Source organism: Stegastes partitus, unplaced genomic scaffold (assembly GCF_000690725.1).
Source record: "Stegastes partitus isolate 25-593 unplaced genomic scaffold, Stegastes_partitus-1.0.2 Scaffold229, whole genome shotgun sequence".
NCBI lineage: Eukaryota > Metazoa > Chordata > Actinopteri > Pomacentridae > Stegastes > Stegastes partitus.
The window spans coordinates 95,340-112,870 of NW_007577960.1; the positions used below are offsets into that span (position 1 = coordinate 95,340).

Below are 17,531 nucleotides of genomic sequence, written 5' to 3' on the forward strand. Positions count from 1 at the left end.
GTTTAAATAGCTTGTGGACGTAAAACTGGTACAGGCAAATATGTGCCACCTCCAGCTCCTCCCTGCCGTCACTTCAAACATGCAGAGACAGTCAAGCACAAAATCAGCATTAATTTCTGTTTACACAGAAGTGAAAGTCCACCGTTTATTCCATTACGCCAACAAATACTGTTCACTTTGCTGCTCCTTATTCTATCTTGCTTGCTCTGGGTTAAAAAAAATCCTGTCATTGGCTGCAATCTTTCATTACAGGTTAGACTTTGTAGCACCTGAAAATGGAACCAAGAGGAGGATGTCTAGGTTCCTGTCAGACCACTTGAATTACAAAATGCTGATGTAAGTGGGATTTCAAATGGATTGACTTGGACGAGGGGTAGCTATGTTGGACTGTTGTTCCACCACTTTGGTCCACACTGAAACAAAGGATTTCAACGACTACAGATTGCCAAAACATTTAGTACAAATATCCATGGTGATCAGAGGGTGATTGCTACTTACTTAGATGATTCCCCAATTTTTTTTCTGCAACATCACCAGCAAATCTCTGTTTTCACTTATAAAATACCTACCAACCGGATGCTCAGGGTTCCTAGACTATGTCCCAGTCCTTCGATTTGTGACCAGATGCCTCCAGAATGTGTGAAATGCCTATCAGCCTCAGCTGTATAAAAATGTAAACCCAGAAGCTAGAAAACGTTTTCAGCCCATGCATTAAAAGAATAGTTGGGCATCCATCTTTGAGTCCAAAGCATTACAAATGTACTTAAAGCACCTCTGTACCAAAGCTGAGCCTCCCAGTGCCACCGGTACAGGTGTTGTCTCCTACCCGCAGTGTTCACAGTAGGCATCACACTACATTCCATCTCTTCTGCTGTTCTTATCAACTTGTGTCAACTGGGCCAAACTCTTGTTCCTGCTCTCCAGCACCCCTATTCTCAGCTCCGTTCTCTGAACCTGTGAATAATAATAATAATAATAATAATAATAATAATAATAATAATCATCATCATCATCATCATAATACAATTTATTTGATAGTTCTTTTCAAAAACTTAAACACACTTTACAGGATAGAAGAACAATAAAAGCAAGTAGCACAAAAATAGACGAAGCAAAAATACAAACAAGCAGGTAAAAACAACACAAGTTATCAAGATGAAGGTTTAAGTAAGAAAAGCAGAGCAAGTTATGACTGCATTCAGTGACTACATACTTTGTTTCAGACATTGTGTTACTGAATGTACAACAAAACTAGTTGTTCTTATTTGTCATCAGTGAGAGATAGAAAGAAGAAAAAACTCACAAGAAGGACAAAGGCAGTGTTGTCCTGGCCTGCCTGGCTACATTTACACAGCAATGGCAAATAACATTAGAGGTACAAAGGCTTGTCATATTGACGTGCAACCACAGAGCACCTAAACCAGCTGCAAACATGTATTCAATATTCTGTAATACACACAGAGTGTCAGCAAAGCAACTCTGAACAATGTTAGGGATGTAGATGCTGAAATGTTTCCAGTGGATATTGGAAACAGCACTGGAGCGGTGAGCCGGAGCTCTGCTGGTAAACAACACATAGGCATGTAATGATGATGACATTGTTATTGACAAGTTAACTGCTGAGATGTGGGTGTGTGGATGTCACTGTTGACTGGATTAGATGAAGTTACTTAGACAGGAAAGTGAAACATACAATTAAAATATCCATCAGACATCATATAAATATTCACCATAGTTTACTGCCTGGCTTCTTGGTTCAGCTTTGGATAGTTTTCCTGTGCAGTTGGGCGATTATTACAGATATTTTAGGTGCATTCACTTTTCAGTTTTGCCTCCAAATCTCTTAGTAATCTTAACTGTTGGCTTGTGTGCGACCTGTCTGATTGGCTGATGACTATTTTTTGGGCAAACCCTTGTAATGGAGATGTCCATCTCAATTGCTTAAATTGGTTAAGTACTGTATTATCATAACCAACGGAGACAATGACCAAAACTGTGCAAATACTCCCATGTTGTAAAAACCTGAAAGGGTTTCCTTTCAATAAATGACTTTAAGTCTGTGTGTCCCAGCCATACATCTGTCCAGCAGAGCACTCAGCAATAGCATGCAGCTGATCTGCAGATGACATGAGCATAATCTCTATAAGTATGTCCTGTAATTACAAAAAGGAGAAAGAGGTTGATAGAGAGAGGGAAGGATAGAGAGAGAGGAGGGAGAGTGAGATTAAAAGATTAAGAATTCTGCAATTGAACTCTTTGGATGTGAGAAGTTAAGGTCAGGGCACAGGGACTTCAACTACAAATGAAAAGGGCCAAGTGAAGGAAAACATACAGTGTTTTTTTTTTTTTTTTTTCAGTGCAGATTGTCATCTGTTTCACACATCCTACTTAACTGGTGCTGTCACAGAAAACCCAAGAGAGTGCATGAGGGAGGATATATGCGCAGATCACTCGCAGACCCTTACTCAGCTTGAAACTCTAAAAGAAGAACAAATGTTGAGGAGTGTGAACATAAACTGTGACAAGGTGTTCACATCTGCACAGCTGCTCAGCTGGTAGGGAGGTGGAGGGAAGGGGGCAGAAGTAACTAGAGGAGGAGGAGGCAACAGACACGACATATGGCTGCTTCCGGAGGTCTCAGTGGATACCAAGTAGGATTATTCCTCCTGTAATTGACATTCTTGTGGTATGGCAAGGCGAGGTCATGCCAGTCCAGAGCAAAGCATTGTGAGACTGATATATGTGTCTACCACATCGTAATTCATCATCATCTCATCTGACTTGATGAGTGGTGTGGTGGTTGGGTTATGAAAACTGAAACACCCTGTGGTCTGCTGTTGCACTGTAGGAAGACAGACTCACATCAGTCACACAACGTAAAGATATATGTAGCCACGTTATAAAAACAAGTCACTCAGAAACCAGCAAATAAAACATTTCTCTGGCTATGATTCAAAGAAAAGAGGATAATTCACATCAGTGGAGGTCACATTACCATCATAAATCATGTTCCTTTATCAGTCAAAAATTGCATTCATCTCATACTGTGTTTTCTTATATTTTATTTTTTTAAAGAGACATATCTAATTTGAATTCAAATCACTCACATTTCATAACATTAGTTAGTGAGATCAGTTTTTTTGGCTGTCACTCGTTTTCAGTATTGGAAGGCCCGTTCATTTTCCCCTCAGACATCGTTGTCAGAGTATTTCTGCATATGCCTTGGATGGGTATGAAATTTTCTCAGTACATTCATCAGTACAAAAGATCAGCAACTGCTTTAGAAAATATATATTTTTTGAATAAAAAGTCATAAACTAAAGTTACAAGATGCATTTTGACAAAAAAACAAAAACTTGCAATCACAATGTAAAAATCTGTTAAGTATGCCACTAACAATGACTGTAAACTGAAAATCTCAAAACTAAATCACCAAATATTTAATATCAGTATCAACTTTGGATGAATGAAGCCACGCTTTGTTTCCAACTACGGATATGAAACATTCTGTTGATAAGGTTTCAGACTGACCTTCCCTCACCTGTACTCGCCAAGTGTGCTGAAATGCAAAAATGTGAAAGGCCCTCTCTAGATCCAGTGTTTGGTTTGTCTGCTTACCGTTAAAAAATGGACGCGCAATAGGGTAGGTCCAGTGAAAGAGAAGCATATGGGTTCATTCTAAACTAACAAAAGCACAACATTTTGCAGCTACCGGAAACAGTTGATACCCTAAATCCTTCACAATGGACCTTAAAAATGTGACCTTAAAGGACTGTACCAGTAGACTGTACCTGGTAGAGTCTTCTGTTTTAATTCATTTTCAGGCCATCATTATAAGAAATGTATTAAGACCATTGCTGAAATCTCGTCACAACCAGAAGTTGGGTTCAGTCAAAACTGCATGTAAACTCAGTTCAGTCAGTTCACATAAATCTCCTGTATTTGCTGGCTGTAGAGCTTAGGCAGATTTTTATTTTTTATTTTTTATTTTTATCTCTTGTGACTGATTCAAGGCAGCATTTTGCTGCTGCTGTTAGTTTGGTTTGACTACAAAGGTTCACAAGGCCACTGTTCATGAAGTGGGAACAAATACAGTCATTGTTGCTGTTGTGACTGATTTCAGGAGGTTATGGCTTTTGTTTTGTGCTTTGGGTAGGTAGGATATTTTCCTTTGTTCCTGTTGATTTAGTTGTCAGTCATAGGATAAGTATTGGCTGCAGTTGTCCCAGACTGAAGAAATGGAGAAGAGACATATTTTGATATGTTTGAAGGCACTGTTAGAAAGAAAGCATCTCTCCTGGCAGACAGCGTTAACACTGTGGTTGGCTGGGTGTATTCAACGTTGTGGATGGCTTACAAAAAGATCAGTTGTTTAGAAAGCTTTAAGGCGTCAAGGACATGTACGTCCTTTGTTAGAGGGATTGTACAAATCCCTGCCCAGTGTTGTTTTTATAGTTGTTGGTTTTCGTCAGTGGTAGTTGTTTGGTGAAGGAGCAGGAATGTTGGTGAGAGTTGGCTTCCTTGTATAGGCATAAAGTCCCAGTGTGGTTAGTGATGGCAGTTATTTCATGGCAGTGGGTTCGGGGTTGGTTAGGTTGGGTAGCATCAACAAAGGAAGTGTGGGTGTTAAAGTGTGGCCAATTTTTATGAAGTTCAGTCGGGACCACAATTCTATAATTTTAGGTGAGACACTGTCAAGTTTAAAGTAGACACTGTCTGAATCACTGAGTTGGCAAATGCTGACTTGCCATTTCACTTGTAGCTGATGCCCATAATGTGGTTGACCTGAACAAAGTAGCCTGATTGCACACAACAGGACTGTGCGGTGGTTTTGTTTGATGTTGCAGCTTTTCAAGCGGAACTTTTTCAGTTAAAGATATCTAGAAGAAGAAGACGAAGCTTTATTGTCATTGTACAAAAAATACAACGGAATTTTGTCTAGCATCATCAGTCTAAAAATCAGAGCTTTGCATTAGTTCAGACAGGCACAGAGTCAGGGCGTCACAAGGCCCTTTCTGTCCAATCGTTCATTATTAAGTCCAGCCCACCCACTTGGCGTGCTTTATAACTGAGGCAGCGTTCATTCATTCTGCCTGCTCCATGCTCACCACATCGCTGCTACACCAGCCTCTGCAGACTGACATCTTGTCTTCAGAGAGCCTTTACACAGGTTATAAAACTCAGTGTTTTATTTGTTCTTACCTTCTGACCGTGATCATGCCCGGGCGGGCCGATCCGTCTTCAATGTAGGCTCGCAGTGTTCAAACCAAAGCAGGACAGCATTGCAGAAGTCTCTGATGACATGTCCTAAATCTGAAAGCGTCGATGAAGCGCTGTTGCTCAGGAACTCACCTTTCATCATCCTTTCCACCGTTGCCAACCGCTGGCTCAGAGGGAGTCCAATGGCAACTTTGGTTTGCTGGGTTCTCTGTTTAAAATTGTAAGGTCGTCACCTTACCATGTTAAGTGCTGTGTGATGACATATGTTGCAAACAGCGCTATACAAATAAAATTGAATTGAATTTCATTGAATAACCCCGGTTGTTTTCCATATCGTGGAACTGTTGGATGCAGATGGTTCATTATTGTACCTTGGAACTATGTAATCTGATTTTGTAAAGTGAGGACCATTTAGTTGGTCTCCTTGTTCTTGTGTTTACACTGTATACTGTAATTGAATATTGGGAATTTAAGGCTCTGCCTGGGGGGTTTGTGATCTCAGGGACTGTCATGCTTGCTCAGATTGTTCCAGAGCATCACTTGAGCAGAGTCACCGCCAAACTCAAATGCATGTGATCCCAAATAAATGGGTAAATCTGACAAAGCGTCCTGTCTGAAAAAAAAAGGTAAAAGGTTATATAAATAATAAAAGAGCAATAAAAATAAATACTCTATTAAAAGTGCAAAAGAGCATTTGTTAGAATGAGTCCGTAAACTAGGAGTGTCATTGTTCCTGCAGCAGTCTCTTCACAGCTATGGGGAAAAAGCTGTTTTCCTCTGCTGGTATGGCTCTCATGACTCTGAGTCTGCCAGAGGGGAAGGAGGTAAATAGAGAGTGCCCTGGGTGGTTATCTAGTTGACACTTTGACCATTAGTAGTGCTAATGAGCAGGATTTTTTTGAGTGGCGCTCTATTTCCTTTGTTCTTATTGATTTATGCACACATTCTCTTGCTGTTTTTGCGTAGTTCCACTGATTACACCCACTGACATTTGGTGATGTTAATACAGCATGAACTATGCAAACAAAAGCAGCGGCAAAGAATACTGCAAGCAAACATGGTTGTACCTGTACCTGTACCTTTCTAATAATGCATTGTGAGTCTCCATCACTTTGAAAGCCTCCATTAGTTTGTCTTTCCAGCTGTTTACAAGTCTCCATATGTCACTGTACTTACATATGCACATGTGTTTGTCTGATATTAAAGAGCTCTTTACTGCCTTTGCCCCCTGGTGATTGGTTGAGTCAGTGGCGGTGCCCCAGGACTGTTGAATGTGGATCGGACCCAGTAGGTGCTTGGCTTTCTAAGTTACATGGTTGATGGCAGATTCCTTTGTACATTAGGATATACCCCAAAGAAAATACACTTGTCAAAGCTTGTTACTCCACATACTGATAGACTGATATGTTTGTCATGCATCGGAATAGATGCATGACACCCAACCTGAACTGAACCATGGTGCAAAAGGAACACAGCATACAGAACACAATCCACTGCAGTATTTTGAAGTGGTTTAGAGCGACACGCAATAAGCTGGCTATGCAAATGCACCTCAAACAAAGCTCTTCACCATGGCAGTGAATTCTCATGAGGTCGTTTTAGTGATAGCCTGATGCTTCTCCTGTAGAACAGAATAGAATAAGAAAAAAACTTTATTGATCCCTTTGGTACAAAACCTCAGGGAAATTGCTACACCAGAAAAAAAAACAACACAACACCAACATAAAATCAGCAAACAACAACAGCATTTAAAATTCAAAATCAAAATCAGCATTCAAATTCAAAATCAAAATCATTCAAAATCAGCAACAACAACAACAGCAACAACAATAACAATAATGGCCATGTCTGCTTTTATTCATCTGCTAGTCTAGTCTCTGTTGACTTGAATGTCCAAATAAATCTTCTGTACAGAAAAGGTAGCTCACTGTCCAGTTTAAAGGATGTAGTAAAAAGAAGCCAGCAGACATCAGCTCTCATATGTACACTCTACTGTCCAAACGAAAATATAATCGTGCGGTCAGCCAGTTTGGACTAGGGTTAGAAAAATAGCTTTTAGTGCTGTCTTGTTAGTGGGTCATAGACCAAGCCGCTCAGAGGAACCTGAAAAACTGAAATAGGTGTCTTTTCTTTAATGTCCACACCAGATGAGTGAATTGTTTCTGCTCTTTCATCCTTTTCCTTATTCAGTGTAGGACATGAAGGAAGAAATCAATATAGAGCTGAAAAGATTAGTCACTCAATCGATGCTAAATGTTTGCTGTTTTTAGCCTCTCAAATGCAAAGACTTGCTGCTTTTCTAAGTTTAGTATACCTTAATTCTTACATTTTGTAGGGGTAACTTGGAAATTTAAGGGAAGAACTGACTTGTGGGACTCAAGGACAGCTGGAAATAAGCGGTTGTAGAATAAGACTCCCAGTTTGAGGGGAAGATTAGGAACCTGATAGGTGATCCTCAATGTGTTTTCATTGGGCGAATAAAGGTTAAAAGACAAACTCTGTTCACACAGCTGACACCTTTCTAACCGACTCTTTTCTTGCCTGACAGATCCTTCTGCAGGGAAAGAACCCAGGTGTGGTGTGGGAGTACACTCTGCCTCGCACTGAGAGGAAACCCGACTATAGCTGGGGAGTGGTGCGATCGGACTGCTCTGCTCCCTGTGCTGGAGGTGAGACTGTTGGTATTTGTATGTTTAAGGACATGTATGGTGACGGATAAAACACAGAATAATTGTGCGTGTGTGTGTGTGTGTGTGTTTGTTGACGTGTGATGAGTACATCAATGTACTGTTACTGGGGCTGCAGCAGCAGGTTTTCTTTTATTTTCTTTCAGATCCTAAAACACAGGCATGGCATCAGTAACTGAGAAGAAACAGTTGATTTCAAAGAGAGGAAGCAAATTGTGCACATGCACTATACTTGGCTTGATCAGAAAGTTCTGAGACTGTTTGTTGATGATGTCACCTGACAAGGCGATATTAACAGCAGGACCTGTGTTAACCATGCTGCTATGACCACTGGTAGGTGCACATTTTGCACATTTGCTCTAGGGTGCTTTGCGCCTGGTCTCAGACAACCCAGTCTCACAGCAATTCTTGAAATAGTCACAAAACTTAATCTATTGATTTGTGTCCAGGGACACGATTTGCCCAACTTTTTTGTGTTCCCCACCACGAATTTCAAACCAATACATTTCAGTTGGAATTATCTTTGGTGTCTGGGACACGTTTTTCCCTATTAGACAGCGCATATACTGTGATGTTTTTGTCGTTCTGTCCTTCCGACAGTCAGGCATTAACCAATTTTACTGTTATGGTCCGTCCACACTCATAACTATAGACATCACTATACAGATGTGTGCACCCACACTGACCAACGTTAACATTCTGTAAACATCAGCGCTGCGTATAAACTCTGTATTCATTCAAATAGAAAAGACAAGAAATATATCCAGGCAGAGAGAAGCTGTTCTGAGATCGCTCTGAAAGTGATCCCAACGATATCGTTCATAGCTATTATCGTTTATTTGTGATAAAATATAAGAGCTTTTACTGTGTTTGGGCTACATGCTCGTCGTTACTTTCATTTCTCTGTAAATGAATACAACTCTGAAAAGAAGGACACATGCAGGAAAACGGCAACCGGAAAATGTCATATTACTGGGATCGCAGCAATGGATAATCAGACTAATTTAAACCCCTAAATGCACTTAAAGTTTTATATTTCACCCTCCATTTAGGCGAAACGGCTATTTTGAAGAAAGAACTGCCATTTAGCGTTACAATACAACGTGTCCGGACACGCCATGAAATATGTAGTTCTTCTAGGGTTGTGTTTTTGTATTAATAAACTAAAATAAATTGATTGAAGTACTGACAAATGTGCTACGTTTTTTTTTTTGTCTGTGTGTTTTTATTGCACTGGCAGTGTTTAGGGGAAGTTTTTGCTCGTTGCTAAGGCAACCCTGTTAGTGTCGGAACGCAGCCTTGCCTTAGACCCGGAAAAGATCCATCCTACAGAGTCTGTAATGTTTTTGTTTGTAAAGTAGGTGGCGGTAATGCACCTGAATGTTTGATGCCAAATCAATAGACGAAGCAGCAGCAGCAGTAGCAGCTGGACTAGGCTAGGCTAGTAGCTCATGTAGCCAGCCTCGATGAGCTAGCTAAAAGCTTCACAAAACTGCGGATACATTCCCCACCACTGGCCTCTCAGTTACAATAGTCTGATTATCCATCACTGCGATCACAGTATATGTTACGGTCGCCATTTTCCTGCATGTGCCCTTCTTTTCAGAGTTGTATTTGTTTACAAACAGAGTAAAAGCATTTATATTTTATCACAAATAAACAATAATAGCTATGAACAATATTGTTGGGATCACTTTCAGAGCGATCTCAGAACAGCTTCTCTCTGCCTGGATATATTTCTTGTTTTTTCTAGTTGAATGAATACAGAGTTTATACGCAGCACCGATGTTGACAAAATGTTAACGTTGGTCAGTGTGAGTGCACACATCTTTACAGTGATGTCTATAGTCAGTGTGGACGGGCCATAACAATAAAATTGGTTAATGCCTGACTGTCGGAAGAAAAGAATGACAAAAACATCACAGTATATGCGCTGACTAATGGGGGCAAAAAAACGTGTCCCAGACACAAAAGATAATTCCAATTGAAATGTATTGGTTTGAAATCCGTGGTGGGGAACACAAAAAAGTTGGGTGTCCCTGGACACAAATCAAAAGATTAAGTTTTGTGACTATTTCACAAATTGCCGTGAGACTGGGTTGTCTCCGAGCAGCAATTATTCACAGGTTTATTTTGGTCGAATCAACACACTTCTCACTTTAGACTCACGGTCACCAGATTTGGTCTCTTCTTTCCCAAAATAAAGTTCAAGTTAAAGGGTCACTGTTTTGATAAAGTGTAAGAGATCCTAATCATCATAGATAGTGGTCGACATTTTTACTTAATGGGACATTCACGTGGGTAGCACGGTGAGGCAGTGGCTTGCGAGGTCCTGGGTTTGAAGCTTGGCTGGGGCCTTTTTGTGTGCAGTACGTTCTCCAAGTGCCTGTGTTGGTTTTCACCGACTGCCTGGTGATTCTAATTTGCCCACAGGTGTGAGTGTGCATGGTAGCCTTTGCCCTCAAGTCACCTGGGATAGACTCCAGCTCCAGTATCTAGATGGTGGTGTGTTGATGATGGGACTTTTACACTTTACAGAAGCACTGGAAGTGCTACATTGCTGCATGAAGAACCTACTTTAACAGGGATGGAAGTCATTGAGTTCTATAGTGCAACTTTTTGATCAACCTGCGGGTAAAAAAAAAAAAGTGCGCACTGAGTATCCATAAGTGTATCTTTTTTTGGTATGTTTGTGTGTGGATGTGTTTTGTATTGTGTCGAGTTCCCTTCTGCAACAGTGCGGTCCAGGAAGTGTGTTAAGACTAATGAAAAGCACCTTTGTCAACTGAGAACTTTAGACTCTGTCAGTCCCAGAAGACTCACTGCTGCTGCCCTGCTCATTTGTCAGTGGATAGCTGTTTGTGTGTGTTCTGAGGCTCCTGTAATTCCAGTCACCTTGTCTGAAGAGGCTGCCATTGCCAGCAAGCAGAAATTCTATATCTTAGACATTTTGATGTATGAAAGTTACAGAATTAACCTTTGAAGATATTCTCATTGCAAGCATGAATACTGACGATGTTAATTTACCTGCAAGTTCGACATCAACTTGCTCTTTCTCTCTTCCTGTCTCCCCATCAGGTCGTATCTCGACCAAGGCTATCTGTCTGCAGGACCAGAAAGTTCAGGTCAACTTCAGCATGTGTAATCCTCTGACCAGGCCGACGCTGGGCTCCCATCTCTGCAACACACAGCCCTGCCCTGCTTAGTAAGTGCTGCTATGCGTGTGGGTCAGGGAATTTCGTTGTGTACAGCTGCCTGTGGGATATGTGGCATTTGTCTTTATGTTGCCAGATTTTCAGGACCTTAAGGTGCTGTTATTATTATAGGTGTGCACACACAAAGACACACACACTGTGGTTGAGCAGTCTAAAGGTGGCTTGTGGTCCATTTGCTGTGGCCAGCCACCACTCGGCTCAACCTAAGTTCTTCTACTCTTTCCATCCTGCTCTCTTCACTGCCCACTCTCTAATTTTTCTTTTTTTCTTTTTTGAGAGCACCCATGAAAGCCCTCAGCATCTTCTGTCCTTTTGAATCAGGCTGTACTTTTTGTTTTGCAGTGTTTACTCCAGCTGTGTGTTCATCTGAGTCATACAGTCATACAGTGTTGGATTTCTTGTCTGCATGTATGTACTGCTGAGCTTTGTTCTACCATTGAAACGCACAATTTAGTTCAACCTCAGCTGTCTTTGGAGGATGAGCCTTAACTGTATTACACTGTATTTTGTATTTACTGTCAAAAACATGTGTTTTAAAAATGCAAACCTAATTTGTTGCCACCTCTCTCAGTTGAGGTCAGAAAACAAGGCTGTCGCTACCACAGAGATCACAGAGGTCTTGCTCTCACGAATATGGTTGGGAATGTTGATGGTTAAATGACACAAGGGGGATTTTGTTCATGGATTGTGTATTGGATGTGTGTAATTACAGAATGTGCATGGTAGATTTTTAAGATGGAAATCTATTTCTGGCCTGCAAGGTGACTCGGTAGTTAGCACCATTGCCTCGCAGCAAGAAGGTCGCAGGTTCGCGTCTTGGTGCAATGTGGGTTCTCTCTAGGTTCTCTGACTTCCTCCCACACAGTCCAAAAGCATGTTGAGGTTAATTGGTGATTCTAAATTGTCCGTAGGTGTGAATGTGAGTGTGCTTGATTGTCTGTCTCTAAGTGTAGCCCTGCGATAGACTGATTACCTGCCCAGGGTGTCGCCTGCCTTCGCCCTAAGTCAGGTGGGATAGGCTCCAGCCCCCCACGACCCTCGTGAGGATTAAGCGTTGAATAGATAATGGATGGATGGATACTGCTATTTTTTTTTGTAAGATTTTTTATAAAATTATAGGCAAAAAATGTACCTGGCAGTGTGGTGAAAGCTAGGAAACCACTTTGAGACAGGGAAACAAACGTAATTCGAATTGGAACTAAGCAAAATGAGTAAAACATTCCCATCCATCCATCCATCCATCCATTGTCTTCCGCTTATCTGGGGTCGGGTCGATGTCCATGCCACCTCAACTGGCTCCTTTCGACGCGAAGGAGCAGCGGCTCTACTCCGAGCTCCCTCCGGATGTCCAAGCTCCTCACCCTATCTCTAAGGCTGAGCCCAGCCACCCTGCGGAGGAAGCTCATTTCGGCCGCTTGTATCCGCGATGTCGTTCTTTCGGTCACGACGCAAAGCTCGTGACCATGGGTGAGGGTTGGGACGTAGACGGACTGGTAAATTGACAGCTTTGCCTTGCGGCTCAGCTCTCTCTTCACCACGACAGTCCGGCACAGCACCTGCATGACTACTGACGCCGCACTGAGCAGCCTGTCCATCTCACGCTCCATTTTCCCATCACTTGTGAACAAGGTCCCGAGATACTTAAACTCCCTCGCTTGAGGAAGCAACTCCCCCCCCCACCCGGAGGTGGCAATCCACCGGTTTCTGGCAGAGAACCATGGTTTCGGACTTGGAGGTACTGATCCACATCCCTGCCGATTCGCATTCGGCTGCAAATCGATCCAGTGAGTGCTGAAGGTCACGGTCTGATGGAGCCAACAGGACCACGTCGTCTGCAAAAAGCAGAGACGAGATCCTGAGGTCTCCAAACCGGACACCCTCCTCTACCTGACTGCGCCTTGAGATCCTTTCCATGAAAACCACAAACAGGATCAGTGACAAGGGGCGGCCCAGATGGAGTCCAACACCCACTGGGAACATGTCAGACTTATTGCCGAGAATGCAGACACAGCTCGCACTTTGGTTGTACAGGGACCGTATGGCTCGTAGCAGCAAGCCTGGTACCCCATACTCCCTCAGTACCCCCCACAGAGTTCCTCGGGGGACACAGTCATAGGCCTTCTCTAGATCCACAAAGCACATGTGGACGGGCAGGTCGAACTCTCATGCCCCCCTCAGCAGTTCTGCAAGGGTAAAAAGCTGCTCCACTATTCCACGACCAGGACGGAATCCGCATTGCTCCTCCTGAGTCCGAGGTTCGACAATCGTCCGAAGCCTCCTTTCCAGCACCCTTGGGTAAACTTTCCCGGGGAGGCTTTAAACAATGGACCACTTTGACTCCATGTCCCCAACCTCCCCCGGGATGCAGGAAAAACTCTTCCGGAGTTGGGAATTGAAAACCCCACGGACAGGGGCCTCTGCCAGACGTTCCCAGTTCACCCGCACTACGTGTTTGGGTTTACCAGGTCTGTCTGGCAGCCTTCCCCACCATCGGATCCAACTCACCACCAGGTGGTGAACAGTTGACAGCTCTGCTCCTCTCTTCACCCGAGTGTCCAAAACATACGGCCGAAGATCTGATGATACGACTACAAAGCCGATCATCGACCTTTGGCCTAAGGTACTCTGGTACCAAGTACACTTATGAGCAACATGATGTTCAAACATGGTGTTTGTTATGGCCAATCCGTGGCTAGCACAGAAGTCCAAAAACAAAACACCGCTCGGGTTCAGATCAGGCAGGCTGTTCCTCCCAATCACTCCCCTCCAGGTTTTACCGTCATTGCCCATGTGAGCATTGACGTCCCCCAGGAGAACTCTGGAGTCCCCAGGCAGCACCCCTTCCAGGACACCACCCAGTGACTCCAAGAAGGCCGAATACTCTGAACTGCTGTTTGGTGCATAAGCACAATGAATCAGTCAGAGTTTTTCCCTCTGCAACACGCAGTCGCAGAGAGGCGACCCTCTTGTTCTCCGGGGAGAACTCCAACAAGGCAGTGCTTAGCCGGGGGCTTGTAAGTATCCCTACACCCGCCCGGCGCCTCTCAGCGTGGGCAACTCCGGAAAAGGAGAGAATCCAACCCCTCTCCAGGAGTATGGTTCCGGAGCCCCTGCTGTGCGTGGAGGTGAGCCTGACTATATCTAGCCAGTAGCGCTCCACCTCCCACACCAGCTCAGGCTCCTTCCCTGCCAGTGAGGTGATATTCCATGTCCCCAGAGCTAGTCTATGCCACCAGGGGGCGGTACACCAGGGGGCCACTCCTGCCTACCACCCGGTGGGCATAGCACCCGACCCTGATCCTCTTCCCCGAGGGTGGTGGATCCTCTGGGAAGTGACCCCATGTTGCTTCTTCGGGCTGTTCCCGACCGAGCTCTACAGGGCCCCAAGGCTCGGCCACCAGACGCTCCCCGGCGAACACCTCTTCTTTGGCCACACACCTGTCTGAGACAACAGACACACCTGTGGAGACAAGAGGCTTTTACAGAACATTAGTACATTGTAGTTGGGTTATACTCTTCCTCTAAGCTGTAAAGTGCATGAGTCTCATAATGCACATCAGTCACGCTGTGCCACATACCACCACAGTAAATTCTCAACATGTGGGAAACACAACATTATGCTTTGCATTTATAGAAAAGAGCTCTGCTAGAGCTTGGCTGGGAACAGTGCGACTGGAGCTTCGACTGCAGCCCCCCTCCGTGCAGTATTTCATTGCCAGGCAGCAGCAAACCAAGACAGCAAGCAGTCAGAAATGCAGATAAAATTTAATGCTCCTCATAGCATAAACAATAAATAACATTTAATCGAAGATAATCCTGATGAAAAAGGAAGAGTTAACTGTACAAAACACCTATCTGCACCTTTATATCTGTTAAAAATCAATGTGTCAACAAAGTATCATAAGGGATCTGACAATGAAGGTTGCACTTCAAATTTGTTTTTCAAAGTTTGGGTACACCTAATGTACACCTAATTTAAAAAAAAACGTGTTGCACCAGTTCAGCTAATTTGAAAAGGTGAGTCTGGAACCCTGGTAAATATTTTACATGCTGAGCTTCAGCAGTGTCACTGTGAGCATGTTTGCATGTTGACTTCAGTATGTAGCTCAAACATCTTGGAAATTTTGTAAAGATTGGTTGGTGACTGAGAATGTTTTTCAAATGTGTGGGGTTTTGATTGGGAATATGCACAACGTGCAACCTACTTGGTATTGGATAGATCCTCTTGCCATAGAAACCACCCCAAACCCACTGGGGCATTTACTGTACACAGGGCATCCTGAGGTGTCCATCGATCAGGCTTGTTCTCTCCTTCTCATCTCACCCAGGCTAGATAGGATTGGGACCTGGGGAGTTTGGAGGTCAGGTCAATGCCTTGGCCACTATGTTGTGTCCCTCAAAGTCCTCCTGAGCAGTTTTTGCAATGTGGCTGGGGGCATTGTCCTGCTGCAGGAGGCAACTATCATCAGTGAGGGCTGTTGTCATAGGGGGTGTGCTTGGTCTGCAGCAATGTTGAGATGGATGGTATGTATCAATGAATGCCAGGACTCAAAGTTTCCCTTCAGAACATTGTATTGTAAAGACAGAATTAATGTTATTCACTGTACCTCTATGTGGTTTTAACATTGTGGCTCTGATACTGGTTTAATGGGTGTAACTTGTGACCTTAGCCAGGTTTTCTACAACCAGGGCTATGGCCTCAGTCTTCAGTCTTCAAATAGAGGAATATGTTTACAAGTCTGGATTAAACCTTTGGTGAATCCTTGAGAATGGAAAATAGAGAAAAATAAAGACAAGGCTAAAGAGAACGAAAAAGACATCAAAGTCGGCTCTGAGTGATTGTTGCTTTCCGTGCATATCACCCATCTCATATATTCTCAACCCAAAGCTTCCTGAATTTCTCAGCAGCAAAACCATGCCCGTGTTTTATCTCTGTTGTCTAGACACTGTGCCTAATGGCATGCATTTTTAAAGGAGACTGTGCATTCAGGGAGCAGTGCAGCAAGCAAGAGAGGAAACCAGGCGAAAGTGCAGTGGAGTAACAAGTTGAAACAGCACTGAATAAATGGCCTCTCTCCTACAGTATGTAGGCCTTTGGCTGAGGGAACTGGAGCTAGCTTGATTTACAGCACTACTCCAAAGAATAGGCAGGGAACCGTGTCTTGGGTTCAGAAAGAGTACACACACACACACACACACACACACACACACACAAAGACAGCATGCACACTTACACTTAATGTGCGCACACATTTTCCAAATGTATGATAATGAAATTTTGTATTTCAGGTCCAAGCCATGAGGTAGAGTAGTAATATAAGCTGCTTGTGTCTGATGGTAATGATGCTGTCATTTTGTTCACCATTAGCCATGCTGCAACAAGTCCGGACTCAACTTTCTCTTCTGTCAGAGGTAGAACAAGCCAGACAGCTATCGGTTACACCTCCAACATACAGCCTCTGTTTCTCACTAAGTTTCCCACCACCCGAGAGGACATTTCCTGCCCCTAATCTCGGGCATACCGTTTCTCTTATCTTGGCAAAAGGTATTAAACTGCCTTGTTGCATGTCTTGACCTCCCCCTTTTGTTTGAATGAAGAAAATGGTATAGCCCAGATAAATAATATCAGTGTGGTTGTCCATTCAGGGGAGTAAAGCAGTTTGACACCCATGAATTTTATTATGTACAGTAGCTGACACCGTTTCTCAGCTGGTTGGGTGTACGGGCCAATTTATGGATGCTGCACAGGAAGAAAGTTGAGTTGAGTGAGCAGCATGAAAGCTTTAATGACTGCATTCAGACCTCCAGGATGTATGGGCACACATTCAAGAGCCCAGCAGAGAAAAGAAAAATTGACAATGAGGTGGGATGCATGTGTGCTGTGTGTGTGAGTGTGTGTGTGTCTGACAGGAGAGGGAATGTAAAAGTGCCTGTTTATCTCCGAGGCGTGTATCTCGGGTGCTGACAGGCCTATCCATGTTTTATTGTGCAGACACGGTGGGATTCCCACGGGGGCCCGGCCAGTCTAGCCATGAAGAGCCAGTCACACTCCCCCTACATAGACAAACCCTCACCGCTTCTCTCAACTACCCCCTTTTGCTTTAAAACCATTTTTAACCTTCTCTCCCTACATTGCCAGGATGCTAGACTGCAGCGTTTTCTGAACATAAAACAGGGATGCAAGGAAAATTTTAGGAAGCCACTTCAATCATTCAGGCCGGCTTGTATTTAGGAATAGATATGGCCATATATATTCCTAAAGGTTTGTGTTCTCCACAGCTCAGTTCCCATGCCCATCTCTTTTCCCTTCTGTAGTTCCATCTTCGTTGTTTGATGTTGTTTTGCTCTTTCTCTCAGCATCTGTAGAGTCATTCATCTCAGGTTGGGCATTTCTCTGTGTGCATTTGCT

At 43.4% G+C, this 17,531-nt stretch overlaps 1 protein-coding gene across 2 annotated transcripts in view; it reads left to right on the top strand.

The window, feature by feature from the left end:
• adamts18 (ADAM metallopeptidase with thrombospondin type 1 motif, 18) overlaps nucleotides 1-17,531 on the top strand; it is a 75,476-nt gene that overhangs the window by 43,940 nt on the left and 14,005 nt on the right. For both annotated transcript variants that reach the window (XM_008281310.1, XM_008281311.1), the window contains exons 17-18: nucleotides 7,769-7,889; nucleotides 10,986-11,112. In XM_008281310.1, coding sequence (XP_008279532.1) covers nucleotides 7,769-7,889; nucleotides 10,986-11,112 — 248 coding nt within the window. The remainder of the gene's footprint in view (nucleotides 1-7,768; nucleotides 7,890-10,985; nucleotides 11,113-17,531) is intronic.